Source organism: Canis lupus, chromosome 14, assembly GCF_011100685.1.
Source record: "Canis lupus familiaris isolate Mischka breed German Shepherd chromosome 14, alternate assembly UU_Cfam_GSD_1.0, whole genome shotgun sequence".
Lineage (NCBI taxonomy): Eukaryota > Metazoa > Chordata > Mammalia > Carnivora > Canidae > Canis > Canis lupus.
The window spans coordinates 47,843,368-47,860,459 of NC_049235.1; the positions used below are offsets into that span (position 1 = coordinate 47,843,368).

At 36.0% G+C, this 17,092-nt stretch overlaps 1 protein-coding gene across 7 annotated transcripts in view; it reads right to left on the reverse strand.

Moving 5' to 3' along the window:
* Nucleotides 1-572: 572 nt before the first annotated feature.
* KIAA0895 (uncharacterized protein KIAA0895 homolog) overlaps nt 573-17,092 on the reverse strand; it is a 61,584-nt gene continuing 45,064 nt past the window's right edge. For all 7 annotated transcript variants that reach the window (XM_038557338.1, XM_038557339.1, XM_038557341.1 and 4 more), the window contains 5 exons: nt 16,267-16,410; nt 15,552-15,684; nt 14,734-15,039; nt 7,948-8,045; nt 573-3,331 (listed from right to left, as the gene is read on the reverse strand). In XM_038557338.1, the coding sequence (XP_038413266.1) occupies nt 3,170-3,331; nt 7,948-8,045; nt 14,734-15,039; nt 15,552-15,684; nt 16,267-16,410 (843 nt within the window). In that variant the 3' untranslated portion in view covers nt 573-3,169. The remainder of the gene's footprint in view (nt 3,332-7,947; nt 8,046-14,733; nt 15,040-15,551; nt 15,685-16,266; nt 16,411-17,092) is intronic.

The window sequence follows — 17,092 nt, forward strand, 5'->3', positions numbered from 1 at the left end:
ACAAATTTTAAACATTTTTACAAAGGTGAAAATATAAAGAAATGAAGACTTATGGGTTTACTTCTACAAACACTTTACCTTGAGTCCCATCTGATGTGAAAACCTAACCGTTTATCAGAATTTGTATTTGATACGTTAGAATGACAGTGGACAAGACTGATGAAATCCTAATCAATAGCCTATACCAAGTAACTCTTAAAATTACTGCAACCTTCAACTATTCTCCTAAGTACTGTTGCTATAGTTTTATATTTATTAAAACTTCAGTTTCAAGGGAACAAAACTGACCTTAATGCTATTTCAGGAAAGAATAAACATTAATTAAATCTTCAATCCCAACTTTCAAAGCTTAGAAATCTTTAATTATTCTGCTAATCTGAAACTATTTTTGGTTCATTGCTAACTTTTAATAGGAGAAACCTATTCCCTTCTTTCTACACCCATGAGAGTATAAGCTAACCTAATTAGGGGAAAGGTGGAGTATTTCCTTATAAACAGGGTATTAGGGATATTAGAAGATAAACATGATCAATAACTACTTTTCACTAATTACCACACAATAAAAACACAAATACCACAATAAAAATATAATTAAGTTTTCAAAGAACATAAGTTTGCATGCATACATATTCACACATTTCATTTGAGACCCTCAGTGCTATTTCTACTATAACCTAACCTAAAATGTCCAGATATATACAAAACACAATACAAATTTTAAACATTTTTACAAAGGTGAAAATATAAAGAAATGAAGACTTATGGGTTTACTTCTACAAACACTTTACTTTGAGTCCCATCTGATGTGAAAACCTAACCGTTTATCAGAATTTGTATTTGATACGTTAGAATGACAGTGGACAAGACTGATGAAATCCTAATCAATAGCCTATACCAAGTAACTCTTAAAATTACTGCAACCTTCAACTATTCTCCTAAGTACTGTTGCTATAGTTTTATATTTATTAAAACTTCAGTTTCAAGGGAACAAAACTGACCTTAATGCTATTTCAGGAAAGAATAAACATTAATTAAATCTTCAATCCCAACTTTCAAAGCTTAGAAATCTTTAATTATTCTGCTAATCTGAAACCTATTTTTGGTTCATTGCTAACTTTTAAAATATCTTAAGACAATCAATGTGATTTAAGGTTTTTTTTTTTTTTTTTTTTTGTCCGGACAGTATTATTTTTTTTCTTTATACCAAAGCAGTAAGGCAAGAAAGTGTTTCCTTTTCCAAATCACATAGAGAATACACATTTCAAAATTCAGAGACTAGAATCACTGTAAATAATCCTACCAACAGGATATTAAGGCTACTGTGATTTTCCTTTACATTTAAACTATAACATAAGATTAGCAGTATTATTGCCTGCAAATGTTGAGTTTATAAGCATTTAGGCTTAAATCACAGGACATAAATATTGCCATTTCTGTCTATACTTCTATTCCAGTTAATAAAACCTGGTTTTCACCGTGTTTTATCTTTGATAAGTTTGAAGATGAATTAGAAAATGCTACACCAAAGCTGAAACTGGATGACTCTGCTACAAGGAAATATGCTTGAAGGGTCAAGAGTGGTTTTCCAGTATCTGGTTAGTGTTGGCACAATGTACTCCAACCCTGCAGAGATCTACAAGCCACATATGATAGCCAGCTATCATAGCACATGGTGGGTGCCTTTGATGCTCCAAAGGGCCTGGCCTGCTGCTTACCAAAGGTGAGATGTGTGGCTCTGCAAGAACCACCAGGTGCCAGTTAGAATATATCCTGTTTGCTGCAAGATTCTTCTTTGAGGCAAGCCCTTCTAAATATGTGAATGAGAAAACTCACGTAACCTAGCCTGAATAAGATTTCCTAAAATCATTTTCTAGCACAAATGTGGACCAGGTCTGCAGTATATATTCACCAGTGTTAGCACCATATTTAAACCTGAAATGAGGTAAAGATCAACTCTCAGATAGCTTTGGGTAAAAATTACAGTAGCAATTTTGAATGGGATGTTTACAGCAGTGCTCTTCCTGACCATTAAATTGTTTGAAGAACCATTTGATCTCAAGTATATATACATATCCAACTATACACTGAAATTGATAAATACAAAGCTAAGTGTATACACTTTTAGCAGAGGAAATGTAGCAAAACAGAACTCTCATTTTTGAAATTCAAACTATGTCATTATTGGGTTGATGAAGTCAAAGATTTTGATAAAATATACTTAGCCAACATGACAAGCCCAGTTTACCAAATAGCAATGTCCAGGAATTCCATTTTTCAGATGGTCAATTTTATGGCAGACATGACCTAGTCAGTATCGAGTGCCTACAGGAACTGTATTCGTCTACTGTGTTTTGCTAGTCGCTCCACTGAATAAAAAGGTGAGTAGCTTCTCTCTTCCCCAGCTATTTTAATCTATGTAGACAAACCTCTCTGGAACTTTTACTTACCATTTATATAAAGGAATGGGGAGAGAAAGACTCTAAAAGTTAAAATCGTGAAGGGATAACATGTTTCAGCAAATAAAGTTTAGTTGAGAATAACTGGACAAAATGAGGTAATTCTCTAATTTAGTTCCTATAAACTGATAAGGTGAAACAATGTGGAAAATAACTAATGAAAACTTTTCAAAACTACTTTTCCCCTCTCTTTAACATTACTTAACATATAAGAGAAATAAGAAATCTTAGATATAGCTAGCTTTGGGGAGAATGACAAAACTAATTTTTCAAAGGAGTATTACCATTATTTTTCAAATTTTTCAAATACAATACAATCTTGGGAGTTCAAACAACAATGGAATTCACTCTCTAGTCAGGGCTGGTCTTGGCACTCAGGCAGAAGCAGCGAAGGAGCTGTGCTTAATGCCCAGGCAGCCTATCACTCAATTTGACCAAGCTTCTTCAAAAACACTCACCAGTAGTATTTTCTTAGGACTCAAGATTCAGAGAAAAATGGGAGGAACTTTTCCCCTGCAGCATACAGAAACATGTTAGGGAAGCAGTTTAAAGTTTGTACTTAACCTTTAAAAAATTCAGCTGAATACTGCAGATCAATCTTCAGAAAACTCATGTAAACAGTCATTCTTCTTTTATAAATATACTGGTGCTAACTGCACCTAACGGGTAATTTACATAGAGGTATAGCTTAGCTATGTCTGCAAGAATGCTGATTAATATATAAGATCTTTCAGTTCCCTGTCAGTCAGTTCATTCACTTCCATGATTTTCTCTAAATGCTCCATGTATCGGTCATGATCCTGCAGGAAATGAGGGACCCTCATGTTTTCAATAACTGCCAATCCTTTTAGGCGATCCACATCTTCATAAGAGACCTGAGAAAAGGAAGAGGGGTTAATTTTTAATTGTAAGTAACTTCTTGCCTAAGTCTTAAGAAAAACTTTATGAGGACTCTTTTTCAAATTATTTTAATATCTACAAAATAACAAAAATCAGTGGCTTCCTTTCCTTTACTGTATTAAATAAGAATGTACTGGGGCACCTGGGTGGCTCAGTAGGTTAAGTGCTCGACTCTAGATTTCGGCTCAAGTCATGATCTCAGAGTTGTAACACCAAGCCCTCCATCGGGCTCACACACCGAGCATAGAGCCTGCTCAAAATTCTCTCCCCCCACTTCCACTGTCCTCCCTGCAGCAACTAAAAAAGAAAATGTATTTATCTGTCTGCTCATACCATGACCATATAAAAAAAATCAAGTCAGTATTTAACACTCTATCTTGGACCTATGCTTCATACATATGTGAGAGACTCCAAACCTAAACAAATGTTCTGACTAAATTTTAATGAAAGAACCCAGGAACTAGCCAGAATATAAATGCCATATTACTGAATTTGGAAATTCAGCACAATTATATATCAAATTCCATTTCTATATAATTTCAGAAATAAAATTGTTTTATGTTAAATTCTTTTATTTTGAATTTTTGTAAGCAAGTATTTTATAAAATTTCAGATCTTTTTCATTTCCTAACAAGCCAGTCTTTCACAGGTATTTAGAGTTTATAGATGAAAGTTCTTAAGTTCTATATGTTAGCATTGCAACTTTAAACTCCAAAACATGGCTAGATTTAAAAATTACTGTTTTCTGATCAACACTTCCTAATTCAGTAGAAAGGCTTTAAATAAAGAAATCATGTTCACTTATACTTTATTAAGTTTTTTTAAAAAGATATATCTATTTGAGAGAGAAAGAGAACACAAGCAGTGGGGAGAGAGGGAGATGCAGACTCCCCGCTGAGCAGGGAGTGGGACATGTGGCTTGATTCTAGGACCCCAAGACCATGACCTTAGCTGAAGGCAGATGCTTAATCAACTGAGCCTCCCAAGTGCTTCTTGAATATTTATATTACTACATGTAATGAATAGGTTTGTTGTTGATACTGGTGTGGTTTAGTAATTTTTTTTCTTCCTTCCTTGACTGAGGAGACATAGCCATAAAAATATGTCCAAGACATAACTGTGTGTTTCCTTTTAGGTTTTTGGTGTGTAATCCATTTTGAGTTTATTTTTATGGTGTAAGAGGGTGGTCCACGTTCATTATTTTGCATAAAGCTGTCCAGTTTTCCCAGCACCATTTATTGAGGGAAATGTTTTTTCCCCACTGTATACTCTGCTTCCGTTCCAGATTAAATGATCTAGGCTATCCGGTTCCATTAATCTAGGTATCTATTTTTGTATCAATTCCATACTGTTTCAATTACTATAGTTTTGTAATATATCTTGAAATCTGAGGCTATTATACTTCTAGCTTGCTTCTTCATTAAGAAGGCTTTGGTATTTGAGGTTGTTAGTGGTCCATACGAATTTTAGAATTATTTATTCTAGTTCTGTGAAAAATGCTACTGGTATTTTGACTGGGATTGCACTAAAGCTGTAGATTGCTTTGGGTAGTATGGACATTTTAACAAAATTAATTCTTCCAATCCATTTCTTTCATCAATGAAATAAATTGGTTAATTTATTTCTAGGTATTTTATCCTTTTTGGTATGATAAATGAGACAGTTTTCTTAGTTTCTCTTTCTGCTTTGTTATTGTACAGAAATGCAACAGATTTCTGTATATTAACTTTCTGTATATTATATTTCTGTAATTTATACTGAGTTCATTTATTCTAATAGTTTTTTGGTACAGTCCTTAGGGTTTTCTGTATATAGTACCATGCCATCTGTAAATACTGATGGTTTTAAAATTTCTTACTAATGTAGATGCCTTTTATTTGTTTTTCTTGTCTGACTTCTGCAGCTGGAACTCCTAATACTATGCTGAATACAAAGGGTAAGAATGGACATCCTGATCTTAGGGTACATGGAAAAATTTCAATTTTTCATTGTTGGTTATCATGTTGGCTGTGGGGGTTTTAATTTATAGCCTTTATTATGTTGAGCTCCCTCTAAGCCTGCTTTGTCAAGAGTTTTTTATCATGAATGGATGTTATACTTTACTTTTTCCTTATCTACTGAAATATTTTTATTCTTATTGATGCGATGTAGCATGAATGATTTGTGAATACTGAACCACCCTTACAACCCAAGAATAATCCCACCTCATCATGGTGAATGACTGTCTTAGTGTAAGATTTCTACATCTATGTTCATCAGAAATACTGACCTGTAGTCTTTTTTTTTTTTTTTGTAGTGACTTTGGTTTTAGTATCAGGATAATGCTGGCCTTGTAGAATGAATTTGGAAATTTTCCTTCCTCTTCTATTTTTTGGGAGAGTTTGACAGTTATATTTATTTGTATTTGGTAGAATTCATCCATGGAGCTATGTGGCCCTAGGTGTTGGGAGTTTTGTTTGTTAGGAATTCATTTATCACTGATTCAGTTTCATTACTAGTAATCAGTCTGTTAAAATTCTCTACTTCAGGGAGCCTAGGTGGCTCAGTGGTTAAGCATCTCCCTTCAGCTCAGGTCATGATCCCGGGATCTTGGGATTGAGCTTTGCAATGGGCTCCCTACTCAGTGGGGTGTCTGCTTTTCCCTCTCCCTCTCCTCACTGGCTTCTGCTCTCTCACTCTTAAGCAAATAAAATCTCCAAAAATAAAATACTTCTTCCTGATACAGTTTCAGAGGATTGGATATTTCTAGGAATTTATCCATTTCTTCTAGATAGCCCAGTTTGTTGGCATGTAATTTTTCAAAATATTTTCTTTGTAGTTCTGTGGTATTGGTTGTTATTTCTCCTCTTTCATTTCTGATTTGGGTCCTCTCTTCTTAAGGAGTCTGGCTAAATGTTAAGATAAATTGATAATTTTATCTTTAAAAAAAAAAACATATCCTGGTTTCACTGATCTTTTCTGCTGTTTTTCAGTCTGTATTTCTTCTACTAGCTTTGGGCTTTCTTTTGTAGTTCCTTTAGGTATAAGGTTAGGTTGTTTTCAGATTTTGTTTCTTAAGGTAGGCCTGTATCACTATAAACTTCCTTCTTAGAACTGCTTTTGCTGTGTCCCAAAGGTTTTGGGCCATTGTGTTTTCATATTCATTTGTCTCCAGGTAATTTCTGATTTCCTCTTTGATTTCTTTGTATGACCACTGTTTAGTAGCAGTAATTCTTAAACTATCCTGAGTTTATTATAGGAAAGAATGAGTAAATATAATATAATATTATAATATTGGAGTTGGTAAATACAGTTCTCATTTAAAGATAAAGGAGATGTGTATGGAATGCGAAGGGAAGTGTAAAAAACTTGCAGTGTCTCATTTGAATTAGAATGCCCTTATGATTTAAAACAAATATATGATTTGCTCACTGGAAAGGCCTAGAAGCATCAATATTCCAGTAGTAATGAGCACACCTAGCCCTCAGATAGTTTTCTAAATACCATTTTCACTAAAAGGAATTAAGGCTTCCTCAGAAAAATATCTCAGATTTGGGTAGAAAAAGTGTAAGATGGATCCAGAACATTTTACTTTGCCAGAAAACAAGGTGACATGTTTTTTAAAACACAGAAGCAGCTACTGGAAGGGTTGAATAAAAAACAGGAAGTCCATAGTAATACTGAATTAAATTTGAAATTCTCTATTTGCTACCACTAGTGTAGTTAACTGATATGGGCAAAGATCATCAATGGATGTTAAAACCATTCCTCAAAAGGTTGTTAAGGAAGAGTACATTCTCAGGTATTACCCCACAGATTACTGATTTAATAAAAAAAAAGAAAGGAACTTTTATAAGGGAGAGATCTGACTGTAACTTACCCAAGTGAACAAACAACATAACTGATCACAGGACAAAATCATGTATGTGCTTTCTAATGTGATGCAATGTAAAATATACAAGTCACTTATGTAGTATTCTTGGTAAAAATATTTAACCTGAATCTAACTGCAAGAAAACAAATGATAATCCAGACTGTAGAGTTTCTCGAGAAAGCTGTCCTGGACTCTTATGTCAGAAAAAAACAAAATGATTCAGTTGGGGGTGGTACAAAGCAGACTGTTACAGATTAATAGATTAATATTACAACAAAATGCAAGGCATGAATCCTGATTGAATCCTCTCAAAAAAATAGCTACAAAGGACATTTTGAGAATAATCTGAGAAAAATGAAGTAGACTGTTTTTCAGATACTATATTGAATCAGTGATCCATTTCTTAAGAAATCACATAATCATGTTGGATGAAAGGGGGGGAAGTGTTATACTTGCAGCTTACTCTAAAATGTTTTAGAAAACATGTATATAAAAATAAAACCAAAAAAATAAAACCATATAATACATTGCCAAATTTCCTATTCCCTTCAAAGAAATTTTGCAGTTTGGTTTTGTGACAACCATTATTTCTTCCCTCCAGTTACCACATAACGGAAACTTACCCCAACACACATAGTATACCAACAATTTGAATCTGAACCCTATTTAATCATTAAATTGAGACTGAGGAATGATGACCTGGTATGTTGGAGGCTACATGCCATTGGTTTCACTCACCTTCCCCAGAGCAGTCAGTAGATGAAAGTCAATGGTCTCTCTGTATCGGAGGATTTGCAGGATACCATCCAAGTATACCTGATCTTTACTGAAGCACCCTGGAGGAATACAATAGCTTTTGTTTTCTGATATCTAAAAAAATCACTAAGTAATTAGATACTAATGCATTCCCTTTACTGTAGGCATCAGTCCTAAATAAAAATAAACATGGCAAATTAGAATTAACCATCTTCATAACATAAAATGCAAGGTCTTAGAAGTACCAGGATAATGTGCAGACTGTTACCTTCCCTTTAAGATCTTCTTCTTCCCAGATCCCCATTCCCATAATTAAAGAGCAGTTTTTTTCTAATTATAAAGAAACAATAATTAAAAATCTGTGACTCTTACAAATATGTCATCTGCACTCCCACCATTTGATCATAACCTGAACTCCCATGTGCATGGAGGCACTTGGAGCAGCAGGGGTGGATGCTATGGAGTAGTAAGTTTCATAGGGGGCAATGTGGAAATATGGGATCTCAAAAAACTTCTGGGTTTTAAAAATACTACCCCTTACCTCATTATAAATAGCTAAGATGACACTGATACTCTTCTTCCATATGAAACAACGATTAGAACCGAATTTTAATATGGAGGTTTAAAAAAAATAGAAGAAAATATGGAAGAAGATTCATGAGATCTGAGCCTAGTTACAAGAGTATTCCACTTACAAAGAAAACTTTTCTTCCATCTTGACATAACTTGTATAAATTTTTTTTTTAATTTTTATTTATGATAAATAAATAAATAATTTATTTATTCACACACAGAGAGAGAGAGAGGCAGAGACACAGGCAGAGGGAGAAGCAGGCTCCATGCACTGGGAGCCCGATGTGGGATTCGATCCCGGGTCTCCGGGATCGCGCCCTGAGCCAAAGGCAGGCGCCAAACCGCTGCGCCACCCAGGGATCCCCTAACTTGTGTAAATTTATTCTAAAATTCTGCTCTATTAAATGGACTAAAGTTCTATCAAATTATGTCATGCATTAAGAAATTAATTAATAATTTTTAGGTATGCTAATAGCATGGGAATTACGGAGAAAAAGTGGGACACTTTTAAACCAGGCTCAGATCTCATGAGCTATTCCTACTTTTCAGGGAGAATAAAACTGTCCTTATCAGTTAGATACATATTGAAGTACTTACAGGTAAAAGGACATTATGTCTGGAATTGACTTTAAAATACTACAGGAAAACAGAACTTTGAAGGAAGAGGAGCAGACCCCATACCAGAAACCCCAACATAAGGGACCCATACTGCAAAGACAAATCCCTATAATATTTGGCTTTGAAAGCCAGAGGGCCTAACTTCATGAGTTCTGATATGACGTGGGACTTAACACAGAAGTTTAAAAATCACCAAGCTCAACTTTGGGAGACCCAGAGGGCAAGAGAAAACTGAGTCCCCGCCCGTAAAGAGTCAGCATAACAACCAGCCCCACAGAGATACAGTAATAGAAATAGCATTAGTTAGGGGATATGGGAAGGAGATATATTTACTAATGTCAGAATGTGGGCTGGAGGGGTAGGGATCTTTAGGAGACTGCTCTAAGAAAAAGAGTGTTAGGTGCCATTCCTCTTCCCGCCCCAGCCTAGATACATCACACAGCAGACCTACCCCTGCAATCTTCTGTTGCCCCATCCCCTCCAACCTGGCCTCCACAGAAGTTTTTCCAGACAGCTATATGTCCCCTCCAGCAGACCACTGTGGATCTTCCTAGCATCATGTGCCCTGCCCCAACTACACAGCACTACAGAATCTCTTTTTCACCAGGCCACTACTCTCAAGTGCAGAAGACAGATGTAGCTGACTTTCCTAACACAGACTACAGAGTCAGAAAAAATGAGAAGACGGAGGAATATTTCCCCAATAAAAGAACAGGACAAAGTTATAGCAAAAGAGCTAAACAAAACTGTTTATGCAATATGCCTGACAGAGAATTTATTATTTTTTTTAAGATTCTATTTATTTATTCATAAGAGATACACAGAGATACAGAGAGGCAGAAACACAGGCAGAGGGAGAAGCAGGCTCCATGCAGAGAGCCCGATGTGGGACTCGATCCCGGGTCTCCAGGATCATGCCCTGGGCCAAAGGCAGGCACTAAATCACTGAGCCACCCAGGGATCCCCCTGACAGAAAACTTAAATGTCGTAGAGATATTCACAGACTTGAGAATGGAGTATCTCAGTGAGACCCTCAACAAAAAGAAAACATAAAGAACCAATCAGAGATGAAGAACTCAATAACTGATATGAAAAATACAGTAGACGGAATAAATAGTAGACTAGAGGAAGCAGAAGAATGGATCAGTGACTGGAGAACAGAGTAATGGAAAGCAAGAAGCTGAACAGAAGAGAGGAAAATGAATAATAAAAAATGAAACTAGATTAAAGGAACTCAGCAACACCTTTATGCATAATAATCTTCTCATTAAAAGGATACTAAGAAGGCGAAGACAGAGAAGAGGGCAGAAAAGCTGAAGAAATAATAGCTGAAAATCTCCCTAATCTGCGGAAGGAAACAGAAATCCGGATCCAGGAGGTACAAGTGGCTCCTGATAAAATCAACCCAAGGAGGTCCACACCAAGACACATAGTAATTACAATGTCAAGAAGTTGAGATCAAGAGAAAATTTTATTTTTTTTTAAGAGAGAATTTTAAAACCAGCAAGGGAAAGGAAAACAGTTACATACAAGGGAACCCCATAAAACTATCATACTATCTGCTGATTTTTTTCTTTCTCTTTTTTTTTTAAGATTTTATTTATTCATGAGGGAGAGAGAGAGAAAGAGAGAGAGAGAGAGAGAGGCAGAGACACAGGCAGTGGGAGAAGCAGGCTCCATGCAAGGAGCCTGACGTGGGACTTGATCCAGGGTCTCCAGGATCAGGCCCTGGGCTGAAGGTGGCACTAAACCACTGAGCCACTGGGCTGCCCCTATCTGCTGATTTTTTTAGCAAAAACTTTGCAGGCAAGAAGAGTGGCATGATATATATTCAAAGTGCTGGGGAAAAAACTTGCAAACAAGAATACTCAATCCAGCAATGCCATCATTCAGAATAGAAGGAGAGAGAGTTTCCAAGACAATTAAAATTAAGGGAATTCATGACACTAAACCAGCCTTACAAGAAATATTAAAGGTGACTCTCTAAGCAGAAAGGAAAGACCATAAGCATGAATAAGAAAAGTAGGAAGCACAAAAGCAGTAAAATTAAGCAAATCTATAAAAATCAAAGGATTCATAAAATAAAGGGATGTGAAGTATGACTCCACATACCTAAAAAGTGGTGAGAAGTACAAATTTAATGCTTTTTATATGGGTTCAAACTTAAGTGACCATCAACTTAATATAACATAGAGACTCCACCAAGTCTCCTAGAACTAATAAATGAATTCAGTAAGGTTGTAGGATACAAAATCAATATATAAAAATTCTACACACAAATAACAAAGCAGCAAAAAGAGAAATTAAGAAAGAAAATCCCATTTACAATTGCACCAAAGATAATAAAATACCTAGGAATAAACTTAACCAAAGAGGTGAAAGACCTGTACTCTGAAAATTATAAAACACTGATTAAAGAAACTGAAGATGACACAAATAGAAAGATATTCCATGGTTGTGGATTTGTAAAATAATATTAAAATGTCCATACTACTTGGCAATCCCTATCAAAATATCAATAGCATTTTTCACAGAACCAGAATAAATAATCTTAAAATCTGTATGGAATCACATAAGACCCCCAAGAGTCAAAATAATCTGAAAAATAATAAAACTGGAGGTTATCATAATCCTAGATTTCCAGATACATTACCAAGCTCTAGTAATCAAAATAGTATGGTACTGGCACAAAAATAGACACATAGATCACTGGAACAGAATAGCCCAGAAATAAACCCATGATAATACGGTTAATTAATCTTTGACAAAGGAGGCAAGAATATGTAACAGGAAAAAGTATCTTCAACAAATGATGTTGGGAAAACAGGACCACTTTCTTACTCTATACATAAAAATAACCTCAAAATGAATTAAGTACCTAAATGTGAGACCTGAAACTACAAAAATCATAGAAGAGAATGAGGCAATAATTTCTTTGACACTGGCCATAGCAACATTTTTCTAGATAGGTCTCCTGAGGCAAGGGGGAAGCAAAAGCAAAAATAAACTATTGGCACTAAATAACCCAATTAAAAATAATCCAATTAAAAGTGGGCAGAAGACATGAACAGACATTTTTCTAAAAAAGGGGACGCCTGGGTGGTTCAGCGGTTGAACCACCGAAGCGGTCTGCCTTCGGCTCAGGGCATGATCACAGGGTCCCGGGATTGAGTCCCCCATCAGGCTCCTCCCAGGGAGTCTGCTTCTCCCTCTGCTATGTCTCTACCTCTGTGTCTCTCAGGAATAAATAAAATCTTTTAAAAAAAATAAAGACACACATGCTAGAGGGGAGGCAGTGGGGAAATGGGGTAACTGGGTAAGATGGGCATTAAGGAGGACACTTGATATAATGAGCACTGGGTATTATATGCAACTGATAAATCACTAAATTCTAACTCTAAAAATAATACACTACATGTTAAATTGAATTTAAATAAATTTAAAAAAAAGACAACCTACAAATGGCCAACAGACACATGAAAAGATACTTGACATCACTCTTCTTTAGGGAAAGGCAAATCAAAACCACAAGATATCGCCTCACACCTGTCAAAATGGCTAAAATCAAAAACACAAGAAACAAGGTGAGAATGCAGAGGAAAAGGAACCCTGATGCACTGTTGGTGGGAATGCAAATTGATGCAGTTACAGTGGAAGGCAGTATGATGTTCTTCAAAAAATCAGAATTACCAAAAAAAAAAAAAAAATCAGAATTACCATATAATACTGTAATCGCATTAGTGGGTATTTACCCAAAGAATACAAAAACACAAATTTTAAGGTATATGTACCCCTATGTTTACTGAAGCATTATTTACAATAGCCAGATTATGGAAGCAACCTGCATACTAATAGATGAATGGATAAAGATGATGTGGTATGTGTTTATGTATGTGCTTTTATATACAAACGTACATATGTTTATACACACAGACATGCACGCGCGCGCGCACAGACACACACACATATACTGGATTATTAATCATAATAAAGAATGAAATCTTGGGATCCCTGGGTAGCTCAGTGATTTAGTGCCTGCCTTCAGCTAGGGGCGTGATCCTGGAGACCCAGGATGGAGTCCCACATCGGGCTCCCTGCATGGAGCCTGCTTCTTCCTCTGCCTGTGTCTCTGCCTCTCTCTTTCTCTCTCATGAATAAATAAATAAAATCTTAAAAAAAAAAAAAAAAAAAAAGAATGAAATCTTGCCATTTGAAACAACATGGATGGATCTAGAGTGTATAATACTAAGTAAAATAAGTCAGAGAAAGAGAAGTACCATAGAGTTTCACTTATATATGGAATTTAAGAAACAAAACAAAGAAAGAAAAACATAAAAACCAGACTCTTAAATATAAAGAACAAAGTGATGGGTACCAGCAGGGAGGTGGGTGAGGGTTTGGGTGAAATAGGTGAAGGGGATTCTGAGTACACTTATCATGATAAGCACAACCACTATATTGTACCCCTGAAATTAATAGAACACTGTACTGGTGTTATTAATCACACTGGAATTTTTAAACAATAAAAAAATTAACAAAACAAGAAATCACAATGAGATACCCATTAGGACCATTATAATAATAATTCAAAAAATGAAAATATTAGTATTGGTAAGCGTTGGTGAGGATGTGGAAAACTTAGAACCCCATATACTGCTTGTGGGAATAAAAAATGTTGCATTCACTTTGGAGAACATTCTGGCAGTTCCTCAAAAGGTTAAACAGAGAGTTACCATATGCCAAACAATTCTACTCCTAAGTATATACCCAAGAGAATTAAAAATATAAACTTTTACCCAAATGTTCATGGTGACACTATAATAGCTAAAAAGTGTGAAAACAACTTAAATGTCCATTAATGGTGAGTAGAAAAATTAAATGTGTTCTATATATGCAATAGAATATTCTTCATCAGTAAAAAGGACTGAATACTGATATATGCCACCATAGGGATGAACCTTAAAAACATTATGATCAGTGAAAGAAGCCAGACACACAGGATTCTATATTATATGATCCCATCTGTATGAAATGTCCAATAGGGGCAAATCTATAAAAGTAGATTAATGGTTACTTAGAGCTGGGAGCTTGGGAAAGAAGAAATGGAGAATGGCTGTTAATGGGTACAGGTTTCTTTTTGGGGTTATGAAAATGTTCTAGAATTAGATAGTGGTGATAGCTGCACAACTACATGAATATTCTAAAAACCCATGGACTGTACATTTTAATGGGCAAACTGTATGTCATGTGAATTATATCTCAGTAAAGCTGTTTTTAAAATCAGAGCAAGAAAAAGCAGACGTGGCAAAATGTTAACAATTGCTGAATCTAGAGAATGGGTAATATGAGTGTTAATTCTATCATTTCCATTCTTCTGTAGGTCTGAAATTTTTCAAAATGAGATCTGAAAAAGAATGCTAACAAAATGCGGTTTGGGAAAATTAGCACTGACCTCAAGTAACAAAGGTTTACTTTTTTCATAAGTGAATGATTTCTCTGATCAGTGGATAAATATGTAATCAAAATCAACAGACAACTAACCATACGTCAGCAAATCTGTAGTCAAGAGACACCCACCTGGCTGAGAAGTATCAGTCCATCCCCTCTTGGCCCGTACACAATAATCCCATCTCGTATTGGGGTCCTTGACAAATTTTCCAATATCTTTGAAGAGTTCGCAAAAAGACATTTGGCTGGCTCGGTAAACAGTGTAGTAGAGGAGGGCAGCCCTCCATAAAAAGGGGTCTTTTCTAAAAAGGACACTGTGAATACTTGCCAGTCCTTCCTCTGTGGGATTGTTTGGCTTTAGCTCATGTTTTTTACGGCCAGTCCAACTGTTCCATGGTTGCTGAAGGTTGTTAATACCTCGAAAATAATGTGTGCCTATGGAGAAGAAAAGGTGCGTGAAAAACAGGAAATGACATTTTCATTTTAATTCTTATCCAAAAAAGATTCTACCAACAGTTCTAAAACCTAATTAATGTGTACCTAGGAATCAAAACAAAGTGGAAAATGACCTGACCCTAAAGCCTTCTGAAGGAGGTACTCTGCCTCAGAAGGATCACGCGTCTTATTCAAAGAGGTTCAACTTTTATAGCATCTATTTTAAGGGGAAGAATCATAGACTTGATATTGAAAAGAATCTCAGAGGGCAGAGTTCCATTTCCCTCAGTTTCAGAAATGTGGGGGAACTGAAATCCAGGAGTTAGACTTTCCAAGCTTAATACAGTTACACAGTATCCTAAAAAATCTCATTTGAAGTGAGACATTATGAAACCTAACAATTTTATTACCTTTGTCAAGTACCGCTAAGAAAAAAAAAAGAATAAAAGAATGTTTCTTTGCAGCTCATTTCTGATACTACAAGTGAACAAATGGAGAAGGGCTGCCCCTACCTATTTCATGCCTCAGCATTCCCTCCAGCCAGTGCTCACGTGCAGTGGAAACATTGATGGTCAGCGTCGGGCACCCATTTACCACTGTCATTGAAGCTCGGGAAAGCAGGTCTTCAGTGAGATGAACTACAATCTGAGGAGTTAAGAGGGAAAAAAGCACATATATTATATATATACAACAAAATGTAAAGGCTGGGGAGAGGAAGCTTTCTCAGGAAACAACAGACCCATAAATCAATACGTTTTTATTTTGCTTGTACCAATTTGACTCTCCAAGAATTCTAGAAGATGAAATGAAGAGCCAATCACTTTTGACCCTTCCACTTTTGAGCACGGGGAACTCAAGGACCCTTCCTGGATAGAAGGAAAGTAGAGGGCTGTCCTGAGCAGGCAGTGCTGCCGCTGCTCTCAAATGCAGCCCCCCGCCCCCACCCCACCCCACCCCAGGTTAAAATGATGCAAAGGAAGGTACACAAGCCACAGTCCGCTTCACTGCTTGGCCATTGTGAACTGGCTGCTTATAAAAGGCGGCCACTGAGGCAAATTGCTTCATTATTAATTTTCATAAAATAATTCCCATAATCCCACAAGCTATACAGAAATAGTAGTAAGTAAAGAAGAACACAAACTGAACATAACAATTTGATTTAATGGGTGACTAATTTAATGAACAGTTAAAATGCCAATACCATCTCGTGTCACTCCCGATTCATACCTCACCCAGACAGCCTTCTTTCATCATGTACTTCCGAACATGACTCCAGATACGAGTTTTAGATAGCAGGCTGCCACCTGTGGCCTGCTCAAATTTTTCATAACTTCCATATTTCTGTAAAGTCAGTTCCATAATATTGATGGACTGTAAAAAAACAAACAGGGATAATGAAAATAAATAGCCTCTCATTACTCTGAGATGAGTAATAAGTTATCTTATTGACCATGACCTGTTTTTTGATAATTGATTTCCAAATGAAATTGCAAGAGAAGTACCACATCTAATTCTAAACAGCTTTCACTCATTGACATAAATTTATACAGACACCTCTGTGCTTACAAATCCTCTTTCCCTGTGTTCATTTCTCCTTCACATGCTGAGGGATAAAGGTACAGCATGCAGGGTCAACATCTGACAGGCTGAGAAGGCAAGGCAGAGGGGGCTCCTTGGCTTCTCAAAGACCATTTGGTGGTTTGGCAGGAAAACTCAGAGTGGAAAGTATGTCTTCAGACTAATCATTAAATTATAATTGCAATGTAGATAAAGAAATTAACCCAATTTTTAAGCACACACAATAGAATCAACCATTCTTCTATGACAATCTTATAAAATCTGAACATTTCCAGGGTTAGTCTTTCAAAGAAAAACAGTCTCAACATTACTAAAAACACTTTCATCTTTCATTCAGGGCAGAGTACTACCTAATTCTCATTCTTCATAAATTTTCACATCAAAAGTATATGAAAGTTGAGATCTTAACTAATACTCAAAAAGAAGACTAAAAAATGCTGGCCGTGAATCACTAGTATCTTGGGAAAGACACAAG